Raw genomic sequence first — 15,283 nt, 5'->3', positions numbered from 1 at the left:
AACCACTTTGCCGGCCCAGGAATCTAAATTATCTTGCTACAGACATGTCATACTCAGGAGTTACAACCAACCTCCGGACATTTGACTGAGGTGACTAGGCCATCCAAACCAGTTAGTCAGACTGCATATGCATAATTTACCCAAAGGAAAGTCCATAAGAAGAACCACCTAACTGAACATATCCCAAACTGCTCTCTCATAGAACTGGGAGTAAATCAGTGACTACTACGTGAATTCGGTACATTTTGGAGTGGACTATTATCCCTTCCATCCCCCCAATCCTTAACCCTCTCTGGAAATCTAATACAGCCATGATGAGTGGATTGTTTTATTCAGATTTATTAAATAAGTAGCATATGCAAGGCATCAGGCTGACTGCAGAAAGTGAGATACAATGTACAAAGCATGACCAGTCTTCAGTAAGTTAACAATGTGTATCAGGAGGTAATCAAATGCAAGAGTCATAGTATATAACTACTACATTGACTAAGCATTAAAAAACAGAAACATTTTAGCTTGGGGTGCTAAGAGAGTTCTTTTCTTTCTTTCTTTCTTTCTTTCTTTTTGAGATGGTTTTTCCCCCCAACACCATTTATTAAAGAGATTATTGCTATACTTTAAAAAGTGACATGAAAGACATCATGCCATAGAGCTCGTGTCGAGGGATTTTTAAAAAATTTTTCTTAATTGATTTTATTGAGCTATACATTTTTCTCTGCTCCCCTCCCTTTTTCTCCCCTCCCCTTCAACCCTCTGCCATGGTCTCTATATTCCCAATTTACTCAGGAGATCTGAGACCAGGTTTCTCTGTGTAGCCCTGGTTGTCCTGGAACTGAATTCACTCTGTAGGCAAGTAGACCAGGCTGACCTCGACTCAAAAATTTCCTGCCTCTGCATCCCAAGTGCTGGGATCAAAGGTGTGTGTCACCGGCGCCCGTTAGGGAAGCTTCATCAAGAAGGTAAAATCAGAAAACCTTGAAAGATTTTGGTAGTGAGATGGAAGGATAGGGCACTCTAAGTAAATGACCTAGAACGACTGTCCAAGGAAAAGGACAAAGAATCTGAGATACCCCCAGTTTTAGTTAGAATATTGTATAAACATACAGGAGATGCGGGCACACCGTTCTTCATTCAACAAACAGCAGCTTGATGTCAGGCATCGGCTACTACACTAATTATTATATAATAGACCTGGAAACTAAGTCACTAGGTAAAGATCCCCAAAAGTGATAGAGCATGTCTATTTTTAATTGTTTTGTTTTATGTTTATGTATGTATGATAGGGGCTGGGGAGGAATGTGGAGGTCAGAGGACAAATCTGGGGACTTAGTTTCCTTCTCCTTTGAGTTCTAGGGATCAAACAAGTCATCAAACTTGTGGGACAAACATTTTTACTCCTATTACTCCCATGTCAGTGCCCCCCCTTTTAGAGGCAGAGTCTCCTGTAGTTCAAAGTGGCATGCAATTTGCTATGTAGACAAAGATGACTTTGAATTACTATTGCAATTCAAATGACTGTTGTAATATACCCTGTCAGGGGCCAGCCTCGACAAAAATACCTTTCTTCCAGAGTGGAGGCATGGGAATTTAGAAATATAGTAAAGAATACTTCCCTATTTCAGGAGCATGAGGGCTGGCAACTAGCCACACCTGGTGACAATAACCTTGAGAGAGCAGAACTCTGATTTACAACCAGGTGGTACAATAATCTCAAACTAAAAACAAGTCCCAAACTGTCTGAGCTTTGACCCCTTTGGGCCTCCACATCCCCCCCCCCACGTACTGTGGCTGGGGATATTATTCAGTGATAGAAGACTTGATTATTGGTAGGTCCTGGGTTAGTTTTTCAGCACCAAAGGAAAGAAAGGGACTTAAGGAACAAAAATCTTGTGCCCATCTAAATATCTATCATTGGTTGCTTGGTAAAACAAGCAAACAAATAAACAAACAAACCTGGGTCATGCTGTACTACATAGCAATGAAAACAAGTATGTTACAACTGTTGCCACCAAAATAGCTAGAGAAGTCAGCAGGAGACACTTCAACCACTTAGAGACTGTAGAGGAGGGGCTGGAGAGACAGTTCCGCGGTCAAGGGCAGTGGCTACTCTTCTAGAGGACCCAGGTTCAATTCCCAGTACCCACATGGCAGTCTGTAACTCCACTTCCAGGGAACCCAACACCTGTGGCATAAACACTAATGCACATTTAAAAAAATTTTTTTTTCAAAAATGTGAAGGAGAAAAAGAAAAGCTATGAGTAAAGATTCACCTTATGAACAGTTGCTCTCCAGAACACATGAAGAATTCATGTATCTCAGTAGTCATATAACAACATACTTTAGGGAAAAAAATCAAAATGTCTGAATAGATATTTTACCAAAGAAGTCACATACATGAAAAGATGTATGAGAGTGATCTCAGGAAAATAAAAATATATGTATTTACATTGGAGTGTAAAAATATGGACAATTATAATGTTAATTAAAATATAAGATAAAAATGTGGAGGAAAACCAAATTAAGAATGTAACAACATTTATATAAAGCCAAGGCAGATCAGGTAAAAGTACACAACTTATTGTTCAAAAATGCTTACATTTTCCAGGCATGGTGGTAACCCCAACACTTGGGAGTCAGGTAAGAGGATCTCTTTGATTTGGAGATCAGTCAGGGTCACAGAGAGACTCTGCCACAAAAGAAATAAAGCCAAGCAAACGACAAAAAAAAGTTTTATCAAAAGACAGGACAAGCACAAGAGGGATTAATACACCATTCAGGAATATAGCTTTCTCTACAATTAGAGAAAAGACACAGTTTGCTATTTTCCTCAAAGTGATTTTTTTTTTTGCCTCTGCCTCCCAAGTGCTGGGATTACCGCCCGTGTTTTTTGTTTGTTTGTATTTTCAAGATAGAGTTTCTCTGTAGCTTTGGAGACTGTTCTGGAACTAGCTCTTATAGACCAGGCTGGCCTTGAACTCACAGAGATTCGTCTGCCTCTGAGTGCTGGGATTAAAGGCATGTGCCTCCACTGCCTGGCTATCTTCCTCAAATTGTACACATAGGTTGTATACATCTTAGTTTTATTTACTTGACATATATGTGTGTATATTTATACATATACATACATACATCATGCATATATAAACATACACACACACATATATGATTTCACACAACCTCCACTATGTGGTTCAAAAGAGAAGTGGGGTATACTGGAGAAAAGGGGTTGAAAGGAATACAAATTTAAAAGAGAGAAGGCATTTCAGAATGAGAAAATAGAATCAGTACAGAGGCCGAAAAGAAGGCAGCAGATGGGAAACAAAGGGGTCATTTTTGTAGCAACCTATGATATTTATATTGGTAGGGAATAAACTCAGTAGAATGTGGGGATTCTTGGGTGCTCTCACAGGAGATGTGTATGCCTCTCACTGTAAACAATAGGGACTTTGTATTAGTAGTCACTGGTTAAGGCAACAAGAAACAATTGTGGCTATCTGAAATAAAGGGGGGAGGTTTGCTTTTATTTGTTTGTTTTTAAAGACAGAGAAGGGCTAGGGCAAAAGAGAAAGACTGAATAGTTTATTGGATACGTTATATAGTCTACTGATCTGATCAGTCTCGGATTCCAAAAGATCTGGGGATCTCAATGGGATCGACCAGGTCATATAGCTTTTGATTTCAGCTCCGTTCTATTTCAGATGTCAGTTCTCAGGAGTCTGATGGGTCTACAGTTTGTTTTGTTTCCTCTTATGTGATCTGGGATCTGTGTTTGCTGTCATTATAACATGGGAAACACAGATTAGACAATAGTCTACCAAAAAAATAAGGGGACAATGGAGACATACACACTCATGCACGTGCACACGCAGGTAGTATGGGTTCCTCAGTAAATTATAGGATGGTAACTGCAAAACCCAAGAATGACCTCATTCTCATAACTAATCCTGAGATTACACATCTAGACATGTAATAGATCAGTTAAACATAGGATCCGTAGGATTCGTAACCTTCGTGTAGTAACTAACGTTTTCGTTTAGGATGTTCTGAAATTTGTCCCGCAACTCAGATAACAATACCCAAATTGCTACACATTGCCTCTGATATGAAACTCAGATCAGTTAGTTTTTGCAAAAGACTTAAACTCAACTAGCAGAAAATAAAGATATATAAGAAAATAGCTGGGAGTAATGATGCACACCAGCTGTGAAGGCAGAGGCTCAAGAGTTCAAGGCCTTCCTCAGCTACAGAACGGGCAGGAAGCCAACTAAATGAGACTGTCTCAAACAAAGGCAAACAACGACACTGCGAGATAGGAGACCAGAGGACTAGTCAAGCCACTCGCGCCGCAACCCCCATTCGTACGCTGACTACCAACGCTCCCTATTCTGCGTCCTCAGAAGCCGGGAAAATCTGCTGAGCGACGAAGCCCGGCCACCCGCGCGAGGAAGAACCGCACCTACAGAACCGTAGTTCACAGAGCAAGGGGCAGAGCGGGAATGGCGCACATGCGCACAAGCTCCCGGGTCAACAAAGACGGAGGCGTGCGCGCGCGCGCGCCCCGGAGCCAGATCCCCGAGGACGTGCGCGTGCGCGGCCACCGCAGAGAGGAGCCAGCGGGCCTGAGGACAGAGGAAAAGGAGGGGCGGGTCGGAGCCGCCGGCCGCCTGAGGAGGTGGAGAGGGGGTTGTGCTCCCGGCCAGAGGAGGACACAGGGGCGGGGCCGGCGAGCGGCGCGTGCAGGTGCCGGGCTCCCGGGCTGCGCGGGTGCGCGAGCGGCTCCGTGGCCCCCGGGCGTCGCGGTGGCCGCCGCCGCCGCTTGGTCGCCGTCGGTCTGAGGGAGGCGGGTTATGGCGGCGGCGGCAGTGGGAGCTGTGAATGAGTTCTCCGGCCGGACGACGGAAAAAGAAAGGCTCAGGCGGCGCGAGCCCGGCGCCCGCCAGGCCTCCGCCCCCCGCCGCGGTCCCCGCCCCTGTCGCCGGCCCGGCCCCCGCGGCCGGCACGCCGCCTAAGCGGAACCTGTATTACTTCTCGTACCCGCTGGTCGTCGGCTTCGCCCTGCTGCGCCTGCTCGCCTGCCACCTGGGGCTCCTCTTCGTGTGGCTCTGCCAGCGCTTCACCCGCGCCCTCATGGCCGCCAAGAGGAGCTCCGGGACCGCGCCGGCGCCCGCCTCGCCCTCAGCCCCAGCTCCCGGGCCGGGTGGCGAGGCCGAGAGCGTCCGCGTCTTCCACAAACAGGCCTTCGAGTACATCTCCATTGCCCTGCGCATCGACGAGGAAGAGAAAGGTACCGGGGTCCCGGGGAGACGGCGGCGGGCGGCCCTGGGAGGGGGGGCGCCTCCTGCGTCCCTTTCCTGCACCCCCCCCCCCGAGTTGATCTGCCCCAGGAGTCCGAGTCCCTACAGGCCAGACCCAGCTGTGGGACGCCTAGTTAGTTAAACCTCTCCCCTTTCGGGGCGCCCTAGCTCTCGACTTTGTTTCTGCACCCCCACACTTGTGCATTATCCAAGTCCCCGTGAGACACGCAGACGTGCTGGTGACAGTGACAGTTGGCCTAGAGTGACCACACGGGATTCTTTCTAACACTGTAAACAGTGTGGCATTCTCTGAGCTGGGCTTCCAAATGGTTCTGGTATCGAATAAGCTGTGTATAAACTTAATGAAAAGAGTTCTGTCGTGTCTGAGGGGAAAAACAGAACAAGCGTTCACTTGAATTTGAAAGGGATACTTGATTATAATCAGTGCCGAATTTGCGTTATTCTGAAGCTTCATGAATTATTTTTATCCATATAGTGAGTCTTGAATATTTCTTCCTGTGACGTTGTATTTCAGCCCCTGGTTGGTTTGGTTTATTTTCCTAAGTTTGTATTTCAAAGCAGGCTCTTAAATTTCTAAATTGAAGTGTTAAATGAATGAGTTGAGGAAACATGCATATCATTGTCCCGTGAAACCTAAAACAAAGGCTCCTGCTTCTCGGTGAAGGCAGGGGTGCTGCATACTTCAGGTTTCTTTCAAGCAGCATCTTTTAGTCTTTTCCGTGGGTGAGGCATTGTGCGATTCGCTTTGCGTGTGTCCCTTGGATCCTCACGGTAGTTCCGCTGTGAGCGTACTATCAGTAGAGGTGTCTTACAGATGAAATTACTATCAAGAAGATTGAAGCAGGTGGCATCAAATTTAGGCTACAGTAGCTAATTTTAAAGCTTCCCTGGGAAATGTTAAGTGGGATTAGAAAGTCGTACGTCTCTCCTTTTGTTGTCCCCTCCAGTATTCTCCAAAGCAGCCCAGATTCCCACCCTGGCTCAGTTAGGTGCGCTCATCAACGTTGTCCACGGTGGAAAATGAACAACCTGTAGTTGTTTTGCAGTGTTCTTTCCTCTCGCAACACCGGAGGCTGTTCTAGTGTTTCAGTCTTGGTGAAACATTTGCTTTGCAGGGCCTAAGAATAAAAAACGGGGATATAGTGAAAGAGGCAGGTGTCCATGTTTTGGGAGTCCAAAGACAGAGTGGAGACTTAGTAGAAGACAGTAGTAGACACAGTTAAGACTGTTTTGTGTTTGTGAGAGCGAGCTTTTTATTCATTGCTTATTCTTTCTACCTCTTAGGAATATCCAATGAACACTTGGTGGGATGGAGAACCGCACTCTTCCTCCCGGATGTGATGTTGATTGCATTATTTTATAGCTTGGGGTTCCCTGACTTTTAGAATAGTGGGACTATACTTGAGAGTAGATTGTTTTAGGGACTTGAGGTTGTAGTTAGTGATAACAAGGCTTGTGTCCAGTGCGCTCCTAACTCACATTTGCCTCTCGTGCTTCAGAAACAAAGCCAACAAACAAATTAGAGAACAAATTAGCTATATTCGTTTTCCTTTAAAAAGAAATAAAGCTGGAAGTGATCTTCCTGCTGGGGAAACTGAAGACTGCCGTGAGTTCAAGGCCCCCTAGGCTACATAGCAAGACCTTATTTCAAAACGAAGCAAAAAAATAAACTGAATCTGAGCCTGGTCTACAGAGCTAGTTCCAGGGCAACTAAAACTATCACACATGAAACCCTTCCTCGAAAACTAATAAATAAATACATAAATGAATAAGTAAAAAAAAATGTAAAACTATTTTGTATTTTCATATATTTTCTCTTCTATCCCATTTTTCCCCTTGGCATAATTTTGTAGTCTAATTTTAATTCCATAATTGAATAAAAGTTCACATTTGAAGTTTGTCAGCCTTTTCAGCTATACTTGACAACTCAGAACTTACTTCCAAGAGCATTTAATTCTCTTTCCACTGATAAAAATATGTGAAAAGATAAACTGGGTTGAGTATGCAGTCTTCAGAGGCTTTGTGACTCTTGTACATTGTCACAAAGGTAATAGTTTCTTACATTGTCATCTATTAGAAATGAAACACGCAGCTGGGCAGTGGTGGCATACACACCTTTAATCCCAGAATTTGGGAGGCAGAGGCAGGTTAATCTCAGTGAATTTGAGGCCAGCCTGGTCTACAAAGGGAGTTCCAGGACAGTCAGGATTGTTACCCTGTGTCCAAAAAATAAAAAATAAAAAAAAAAGAAGGAAATGTAATACACCACATGTACGCAGTGCCCACAGAAGTCTGAAGAGGTGTGGGATCCCCTGGGGCTGCAGTTACAGACAGGTGTGAGCCACCATGTGAGTGCTCACTAAGCCAAGCCAGGGCCCCCAAAAGAGCAGCCAGTACTCCTAACCTCTGAGCCTTCCGTCTCTCCAGCTCTGATCTTTGTAGTATTTTAATGTTGAAAGAGTGATAATCTGTGACATCCATTTATATATGAAGAAACAAATTAGAGTGGGTTCAGAGTAGCTTAAGTAGGAACAGAGATGACTAGATAATATAAAATCATTTGATTTTGTTTTTTTGAGATTATACTATAATTGCAATATTTCTCTCTTTCTTCTCCCTCCAAACTCCCACGTGGATTCCTTCTTGCTCTCTATCAAACTCACGGCCTCTTCTTTTAATGCTGGTAAAGAGTCAGCAAGAATTTTCCTCAAGAATACTTGAGGAAAGGAGGTTATAATAGTGGTTCTTTGGACTAACTAGATCATGACCTAACATGTTTTGTGTGTCGTCTAGAGAGAGACAATTGTGAGATCTCCTAGTCAATACAGAGGTGGAGCTTCAGAAGGCGTGGTTCGTTATCTCACGTTGGTAGTACCTAACAGTAAGGACTGCAGTGTGCTGTGTGAAAGAGAGTGAACCAGTTTTTCAGGATGATGTAGGGCTGGAGAGTCTGGCATCAAGAACAGAAAGTGTCTAAAGAAAATAGTCCTCATCAGTTACACTTTTTCTCAATTTTATTTATTAATTTTTCTTGTGTGTGTGTGTTTCTGTGTGTTTACACAGACGCGACGCATGTGCCGTAATGTGCATGTGGATGACAGAGTGACCTGTGCTGGTTGGTTCTGTCCCATCACATGGGACCCCAAAATCAAACTCAGATTGTCAGGTTAGCAGGCTGAGCCATCTAGTCATATCTATATTTGGAGTTACTGTTCCAGAGCACCGAGTCTATCACCCTCATGGCAGGGAGGTGTGGCTGCAGCAGCAAGCTGAGAGCTCACATCTTGAATCATGAGCAAGAAGCAGGGGAAATGAAATGAGAGGAAATGGCCAGCCCCTTTAAACTCTCAAAGGCACTTCCAATGACACCCTTCATCCCAAGAGACCACATCTCTCAGACCTCACAGACAGCACCCAGCAGAATCAGGCCTTCAAGCATGTGCATGTACAGGGAACATTCTCATTCAAATTATTGTGTCATATAATTTTCTAATTTTGTTTGTTTTTGGTCCAGGGTCTCTGTACAGCATTGGCTGTCCTCAGACTCAGATCCACCTATCTCTTCCTCCTGTGTGCTGGATTAAAGATGTGCACCTCCCTTTCTAGCAGTGATTTTTTTCTAGTTTGTATAATCCAATTTGTCCATTAACTTAAAACAACAGTCTGCTCACATCCACATCTATTTTCCTAAAGTGAGGGTAGGAGGAAGAAACCAAAAGTGTGATTACTTTCATTCCTGAAAAGTGTACATCTGCCATTGAGAATTAAGTTCAGACTTAATTTTCTTTTGCTGGGTGACTGCCTAAAGGTTCTGGTAGTTTACACCTGTTCTCAGCTTTCCGGAAACTGAGACTGGATGGCCAAAGAGAGTTTGAGGCCAGCTTGAACGACATAGTGGAGTTCTAGAAGACCCTATTTCAAAAAAAAAAAAAAAAAAGATTTTGAAATTCTCTTTGATTAGAGGCAAAACACAAGGACCCAAGAACTTGAAGGCCATTGTAATCTATGTAAGAAATTGTAGATCACACAAGACTGCCTAATGGGAACCTGCCACAAAGAACCCAGTGGTCTCCCGATTTGAATAGGAAAGAATAGTGCAGGGACATTAGGCCTTTTGCAAAAGCATTGGCTTTCTTCTTAGTGACTGCTCAATACTTAATGTTGTTTGCACAAAAAGATCTAAAGACAGCCACTGCTGGAGCCCTTATGCCTTGTTTGATTTCTCTTTTGTTTTTAAAACAATTTATTAAAATTGTTTTATATGCACGGATGTTTTGCCTGCATGTATGTGTGCATCAGTGTGTGCCTAGTACCTACAGAGGTCAGAATGGGGAGTCTGAGTACCTTGGAACTGGAGTTGCAGGAGGTTGTGAGCCACCACGTGGGTGCTGTGAATTGAACCAGGATTCTGTGGAAGATCAGTGAGTGCACTTAACTGCTGAGCTAGCTCTCCAGCCCCTTGTTTTTTAAAATCATAGTTTATGTGGTTAATATAGATCTTGAATAGTTCTGTTATTCATGGTTAAAGATGTAGAAGAAGGAATTGCTGGGTCTTGTAGCAAATAGTATTGACATGAACCACCGTCTTTACCCAGTTAAAGGTACCAGTTTGTATTAGGACCAGCAAACATGACATTTGGTCCATTGCTTTTCCTTCTTTTTCTTTTTGGAGACAGAGTTTCTCTGTAACAGCTCTAGCTATCCTGGAACAAACTCCGTAAATCAGACTGACTGACCTCAAACTCTCAGAAATCCACCTGCCTGCCTCTCGAGCACTGGGATTAAAGGTGTGCACCACTACAGCTCAGTGGTCCCTTGCTTTTTGTATTAGATTGTTTAGGTAGTTTGTTGTTGTTGTTGTTGTTTTGGTTTTTTGTTTTATTTTGTTTTAAGTTGGTTTCTTGGTCACTGTTCTATTTCTTTGAAGAGACACTATGACCAAGGTAACTCTTATAAATTAAAGCTTTTAATTACAGTTTCAAAGGGTTAGTCATGGCGGGGGCATGTTGGGAGCATGGCGACACTCATGGTGCTGGAGTTATAGCTGAGAATGACATCCTGATCCACACACAGACAGCGAGAAAGAAAGATATGGCCTGGCATGGGCTTTGCAGTCTCAAAGCCCACCCCCAGTGACACACTTTCTCCAGTAAGGTTATACCTACTCCAGCAATGCCACCATCCTACTCCTCATCCTCATCCTTTAAACAGTTCCACTCCCTGGTGGATAAACATTCAAATAGATGAGCCTAGGTGGACCATTCTTATTCAAACTGTTACAGTTGGCTTGGTTTTTCTGTTTTTAAATTTAGATATGTAGTGGCATCTTACTAAATGTCTTAGTTTGGGTTAGTGATTGAACCCTAAGGCCTTGTGCTGTCTTGGCAAGCATCATCCACCACTGAGCTACAGCTCCAGACCTCATTTTGCTTTAAAAGAATTATTTATTTTGGGGCTGGAGAGATGGCTCAGCACTTGAGAGCACTGGTCCTTCTTCTGGAGGTCCTGAGTTCAGTTCCCAGCAACCATAAAGTGGCTCACAACCATCTGTAATGAGATCTGGTGCCCTCTTCTGGTATGCAGGCATACAGACAGAACATTGTATGCATACATGTAGAACATTGTATAAATAACCTAGTAAATAAATAAATCTTTTTTTTTTTTTAAAGAAAAAGCTTTATTTTGTGTGTAAGTTTGTGGAAGCGGTGGGGGAGTGGAACGGGAGCCCATCCACAGTATGTGCCTGTGGGGGTCTGCTCACAGGATCAATTCTCTCTTTCTATTCTGCGGGTCCCAGGGATCAAACCCTGGGGGATCGATCAGCCTTGGCAGCAACCGCCTTTACACACTGGTCCTCTCTTTAGTTTTTGAAACAAGGTCCTGGTAAGTTTTCTTGATTGTCCTTGAACTCATGAGTCCTCTACCCCTCTGCCTCTGAGCAGCTGGGATTACTTACTGTGCTGCCGGGCTGGCAACATGGTTTTAATTTGTATTCTCTGGCAAGTGATGGCACTGGATGTCTCTCTGTGCTTCTTTACCATGTATATATGCATGTCTCTGGAACCCTGCATAGACTGTTTCATTCTTCCCCCTTGGGGATTTGAGATTAAACCCAGGACTTTGCATGTCCAAGCACAAATTTGACTCCTAAACTGCATCCTAAGGCATTTGGTTGTTTCTATCACTACTTTATGAGGGTCTTTGTATAGGCTGGCTGCAAGTCCAGCCAACTGGCTGCAAGTCCTTTGTTGAGTATGATTTTGAATTTCTTAAAGCCTGTTTATTTTCTTTTTTTTTCTTAGAATACCGGCACTGAAGAGCAGGGGTTTAAATTTAGTGCAGTTTAGTTTATCTGTGTTTTTGTGACTTTTGCTTTTTGTGTTCTCTTAGAAATCTATTTGATTTGAACTCTCAAAGAGTTTTGTTTAAATACTCTGAGTTTTATACACTAGAGAAGTGCTTTCAAGGTGACTCTTGGAAAAGGGTTTTTGCTTCAAAACCTGATGGCCTGAGTTTTTCCTGGAACTCACAAAGGTAGAAGGAGGGAATCACCCCCACAAGGTTGTCTCCTCCCTCCGACCTCCACACTTAAGTTATGCCACACTCCCCCTGCCCCATGTATATACATATGCATATAACAAATTTTATTATTTTAAAATAAAAGAAAGTAGGTCATATGTAACTGACAAGCAAGTGCTGGTAAGAATGTTGCCAGTGAGCCAGTGAGATGGCTCACCAGTTTAAGGCTCTTGCTGCCAAGCCTATTCAGTCCTCTAGACCCACATAGGAAGGTGAGAACAGTCCCTAGAAAGTTGTCTTCTGACTTATGCTAGCACATGTGTGTGCACACAGAGAGGCAAAATTAAATAAGTATGTGTCATGTGAACTTTTAGATTTCTTTCATTTTATGTATATGATTTTTTAAAGATTTATTTATTTATTATGTGTACAACATTCTGCCTCCATGTATACCTGCACACCAGAAGAGGGTGCCAGATGTCATTACAGATGGTTGTGAGTCACCATGTGGTTGCTGGGAATTGAACTCAGGACCTTTGGAAGAGCAGCCAGTGCTCTTAACCACCGAGCCATATCTCCAGCCCATGTATATGAATGTTTAGCCTACACATATGTATATACACTGTTTGTGACTGCTGCCTAAGCAGGTCAAAAAAAGGATATCAGATCCCCTGGAATTGAAGTTACGGGTGATGTGAGCTACCACGTGGTTTCTGGGAATTGATTATGGGTCCTAACTACTCAGCCATTGCTCCAGCCCCAATATGAAATCTTAAAATTAAAAAATAATGTTACCATTGAGAACTCTCAAATAGCAACATTAAGAGTGTAGATTGGTCCTGGTCTACAAGAGCTAGTTCCAGGACAGGCACCAAAAACTACAGAGAAACCCTGTCTCAAAAAATCAAAAAAAAAAAAAAGAGTGTAGATTGGTGCACAGATAAGATGGCTCAGGAGGTGAAAAGCACTTGCCACTCAAGCCTTGAATTCAGTCCTCAGAATCCGTCATTGAAGGAGCTAGCCAATTACCCAGAGTCGTTTTCTGACCTCCACATAGGCAGTGTGGCACTAACACATCACACACACTCAATAATGAGAATAGTAAAATAAATTGTCTTTTTTTTTCTTTTTGAGATAAGGTTTCTCTGTGTAGTCTTGGCTGTCCTGGAACTCACTCTGTAGACCAGGCTGGCCTTGAACTCACAGAGATTCACTTGCCTCTGCCTCCCCAGTGCTAGGATTAAAGGTGTGCGTCACCATCATCCAGCAAAATAAAATCTTTGAAACATAAAAAGACAGCTGGGCAGTGGTGGCTCATGCCTTTAATCCCAGCACTCGGGAGGCAGAGGCAGGCAGATCTCTGTGAGTTTGAGACCAGCCTGGGCTACAAGACCTAATTCCAGGACAGACTCCAAAGCCACAGAGAAACCCTGTCTCGAAAAACAAAATAAAGGGGCTGGAGAGATGGCTCAGCGGTTAAGAGCATTGCCTGCTCTTCCAAAGGTCCTGAGTTCAATTCCCAGCAACCACATGGTGGCTCACAACCATCTGTAATGAAGCCTGGTGTCCTCTTCTGGCCTGCAGACAGAATACTGTATGCACAATAAACAAATAAATAAATATTAAAAAAAAAAGAAAAAAAAGAAAAACAAAATAAAACAAAAAAAAACAAACAAAAAACCATAAAAAGATTAAAAAAAAAAACCAAGCATAGTTTTGGCTTGGGGATATAGCTTAGTGTTAAAGTGCTTGCCTAGCACTAACCCAAAGCCCTGGGTTCAATTCCAATACCACACACACACAAACACACACAAAGGGTAGGGGGGTCGGTGAGATGGCTTAGCAATTAAGAATACACTGCTCTCTTCCAGACCCAGGTTCAGTTGGCTCACGTCCACCTGTAACTCCAGCTCCAGGGCATCTGACATCTCTGACCTCTGCAGGCATTTGCATTCAAATGCACTTACTTACAGCCACTTAATTTAAAATAGTAAAGACTAAAATTAAAAAAGTAAAAAGGGTTCAGCAAGATAGTTTAGTAGGTAAAGGTACCTGCCAGCAAGCTTAATGACCTGGGTTGGGTATCCAGGCCCTACGTAGTGCAGAGAATTGACTGGTAGTTGTCCTCTGACCTCTACATGGTTGCTGTGGCAGGTGCACAGCCACATGCATACAGTACACACAAAACAAATAAATGTAATAAAAATGTAAATAATAATAAGCGTATATAGTTAGAACAACCCTCTTAAGAGTTAGCTCATGTGGCGAGTGGAGAAAAGTGACAGCCCGTGGTTTCACTTGTTCAGTGTACAGCAGAGACGCTGCAGATGGGTGCTGGGGATACAGTGTTCACCACAGCACTATTTGAAATTTAAAAAAAAAAAAGCTGGCAACATGCTTGGTATCTTTTTGGGGAGAGAGGTAGAGATTGAACTCAGCGCCTTGAACATGTTAACCACTGAGCTCCAGGCTAGCCCTTAATTTTTCAGTATGTTTTGGAACATTTTAAGCTTTTTTTTTTCTATTCTTTGCGTCTGAGTGTTTGCTTATAAGTATGGATGTATACCACATGTATGCCTGGTACTCGAAGAAATTATAAGAGGGTATTACATCTCTTGAACAGGAGTAACAGTCAACTGTGAGCTACCTTGTGGGTGCTGGGACTCGAACTCTGGTTCTCTACAACCCCTGACCAACTCTGCAGCTCTAGTACCTTTTCTTACAGTATCTTACCTTTCTGTGTAGTGCTAGGGACTAGCACTCCACCACTGAGCTCTATGTTCCCAGTTGTTCACTATCTGTTAAAACAATTTTTAAAGTACCTAAGTAAAATTTTTTATTTATTTGTTTTGTGAGTTCTATGTAGTTGGGAGCGGGGGCCCTTTGTTTGTCCTGGCCGCCCCGCTAGCTTATACCTGAAATAATCACACAGAAACTGTATTAATTAAATTACTGTCTGGCCCATTAGCTCTAATTTCCCATTGGCCCATTTCTACCAATCTGTAACACCACAAGGTCGTGGCTTACCGGGAAAGATTCTGTCCAGCATCAGTTTCAGGTAGGAGCTTCATGGCGTCTGCCACTCTGCCCTTCTTCCCAGCATTCTGTTCTGTCTACTCTGCCCACCTAAGTTCCGCCCTATCAAAAGGCCAAGGCAGTCTCTTTATTCAACCAATGAAAGCAACACACAAACAGAAGGACCTCCTACACCAGTTCTGACTGTTCTGGAACTTGCTCTGAAGATATAGACCAGGCTGGCCTCATACTCACAGAGGTTCATGGCCTCTGCCTCCGGAGTGCTGGGATTAAAGGCATGCACCACCAGTGCCCAGCTTGATAACTTTTAATATAGAAAATAGCTAAATTACCAGGTAATGAATGTAATATATATATATTACATATGTATATATACATACATATATGAACATATGTAATGGATACATAAATGT

The 15,283-nt window shown here is 43.3% G+C and overlaps 1 protein-coding gene across 4 annotated transcripts in view; it reads left to right on the top strand.

Annotated features, from left to right (window-relative positions):
- The first annotated feature begins 4,707 nt into the window (after positions 1–4,707).
- Spast (spastin) overlaps positions 4,708–15,283 on the top strand; it is a 50,836-nt gene continuing 40,260 nt past the window's right edge. For 2 of the 4 annotated variants that reach the window (XM_085691246.2, XM_085691245.2), the window contains exon 1: positions 4,708–5,284. In XM_085691246.2, the coding sequence (XP_085547372.1) occupies positions 4,876–5,284 (409 nt within the window). In that variant the 5' untranslated portion in view covers positions 4,708–4,875. The remainder of the gene's footprint in view (positions 5,285–15,283) is intronic. The other 2 variants (XM_085691243.2, XM_085691242.2) reach the window with 1 other exon arrangement.

Source organism: Myodes glareolus, chromosome 6 (assembly GCF_982192425.1).
Source record: "Myodes glareolus chromosome 6, mMyoGla1.1, whole genome shotgun sequence".
In the NCBI taxonomy this organism is placed as follows: domain Eukaryota; kingdom Metazoa; phylum Chordata; class Mammalia; order Rodentia; family Cricetidae; genus Myodes; species Myodes glareolus.
Note: the sequence above shows the minus strand (reverse complement) of the source record. Positions and strands in the feature narration are given on the sequence as shown.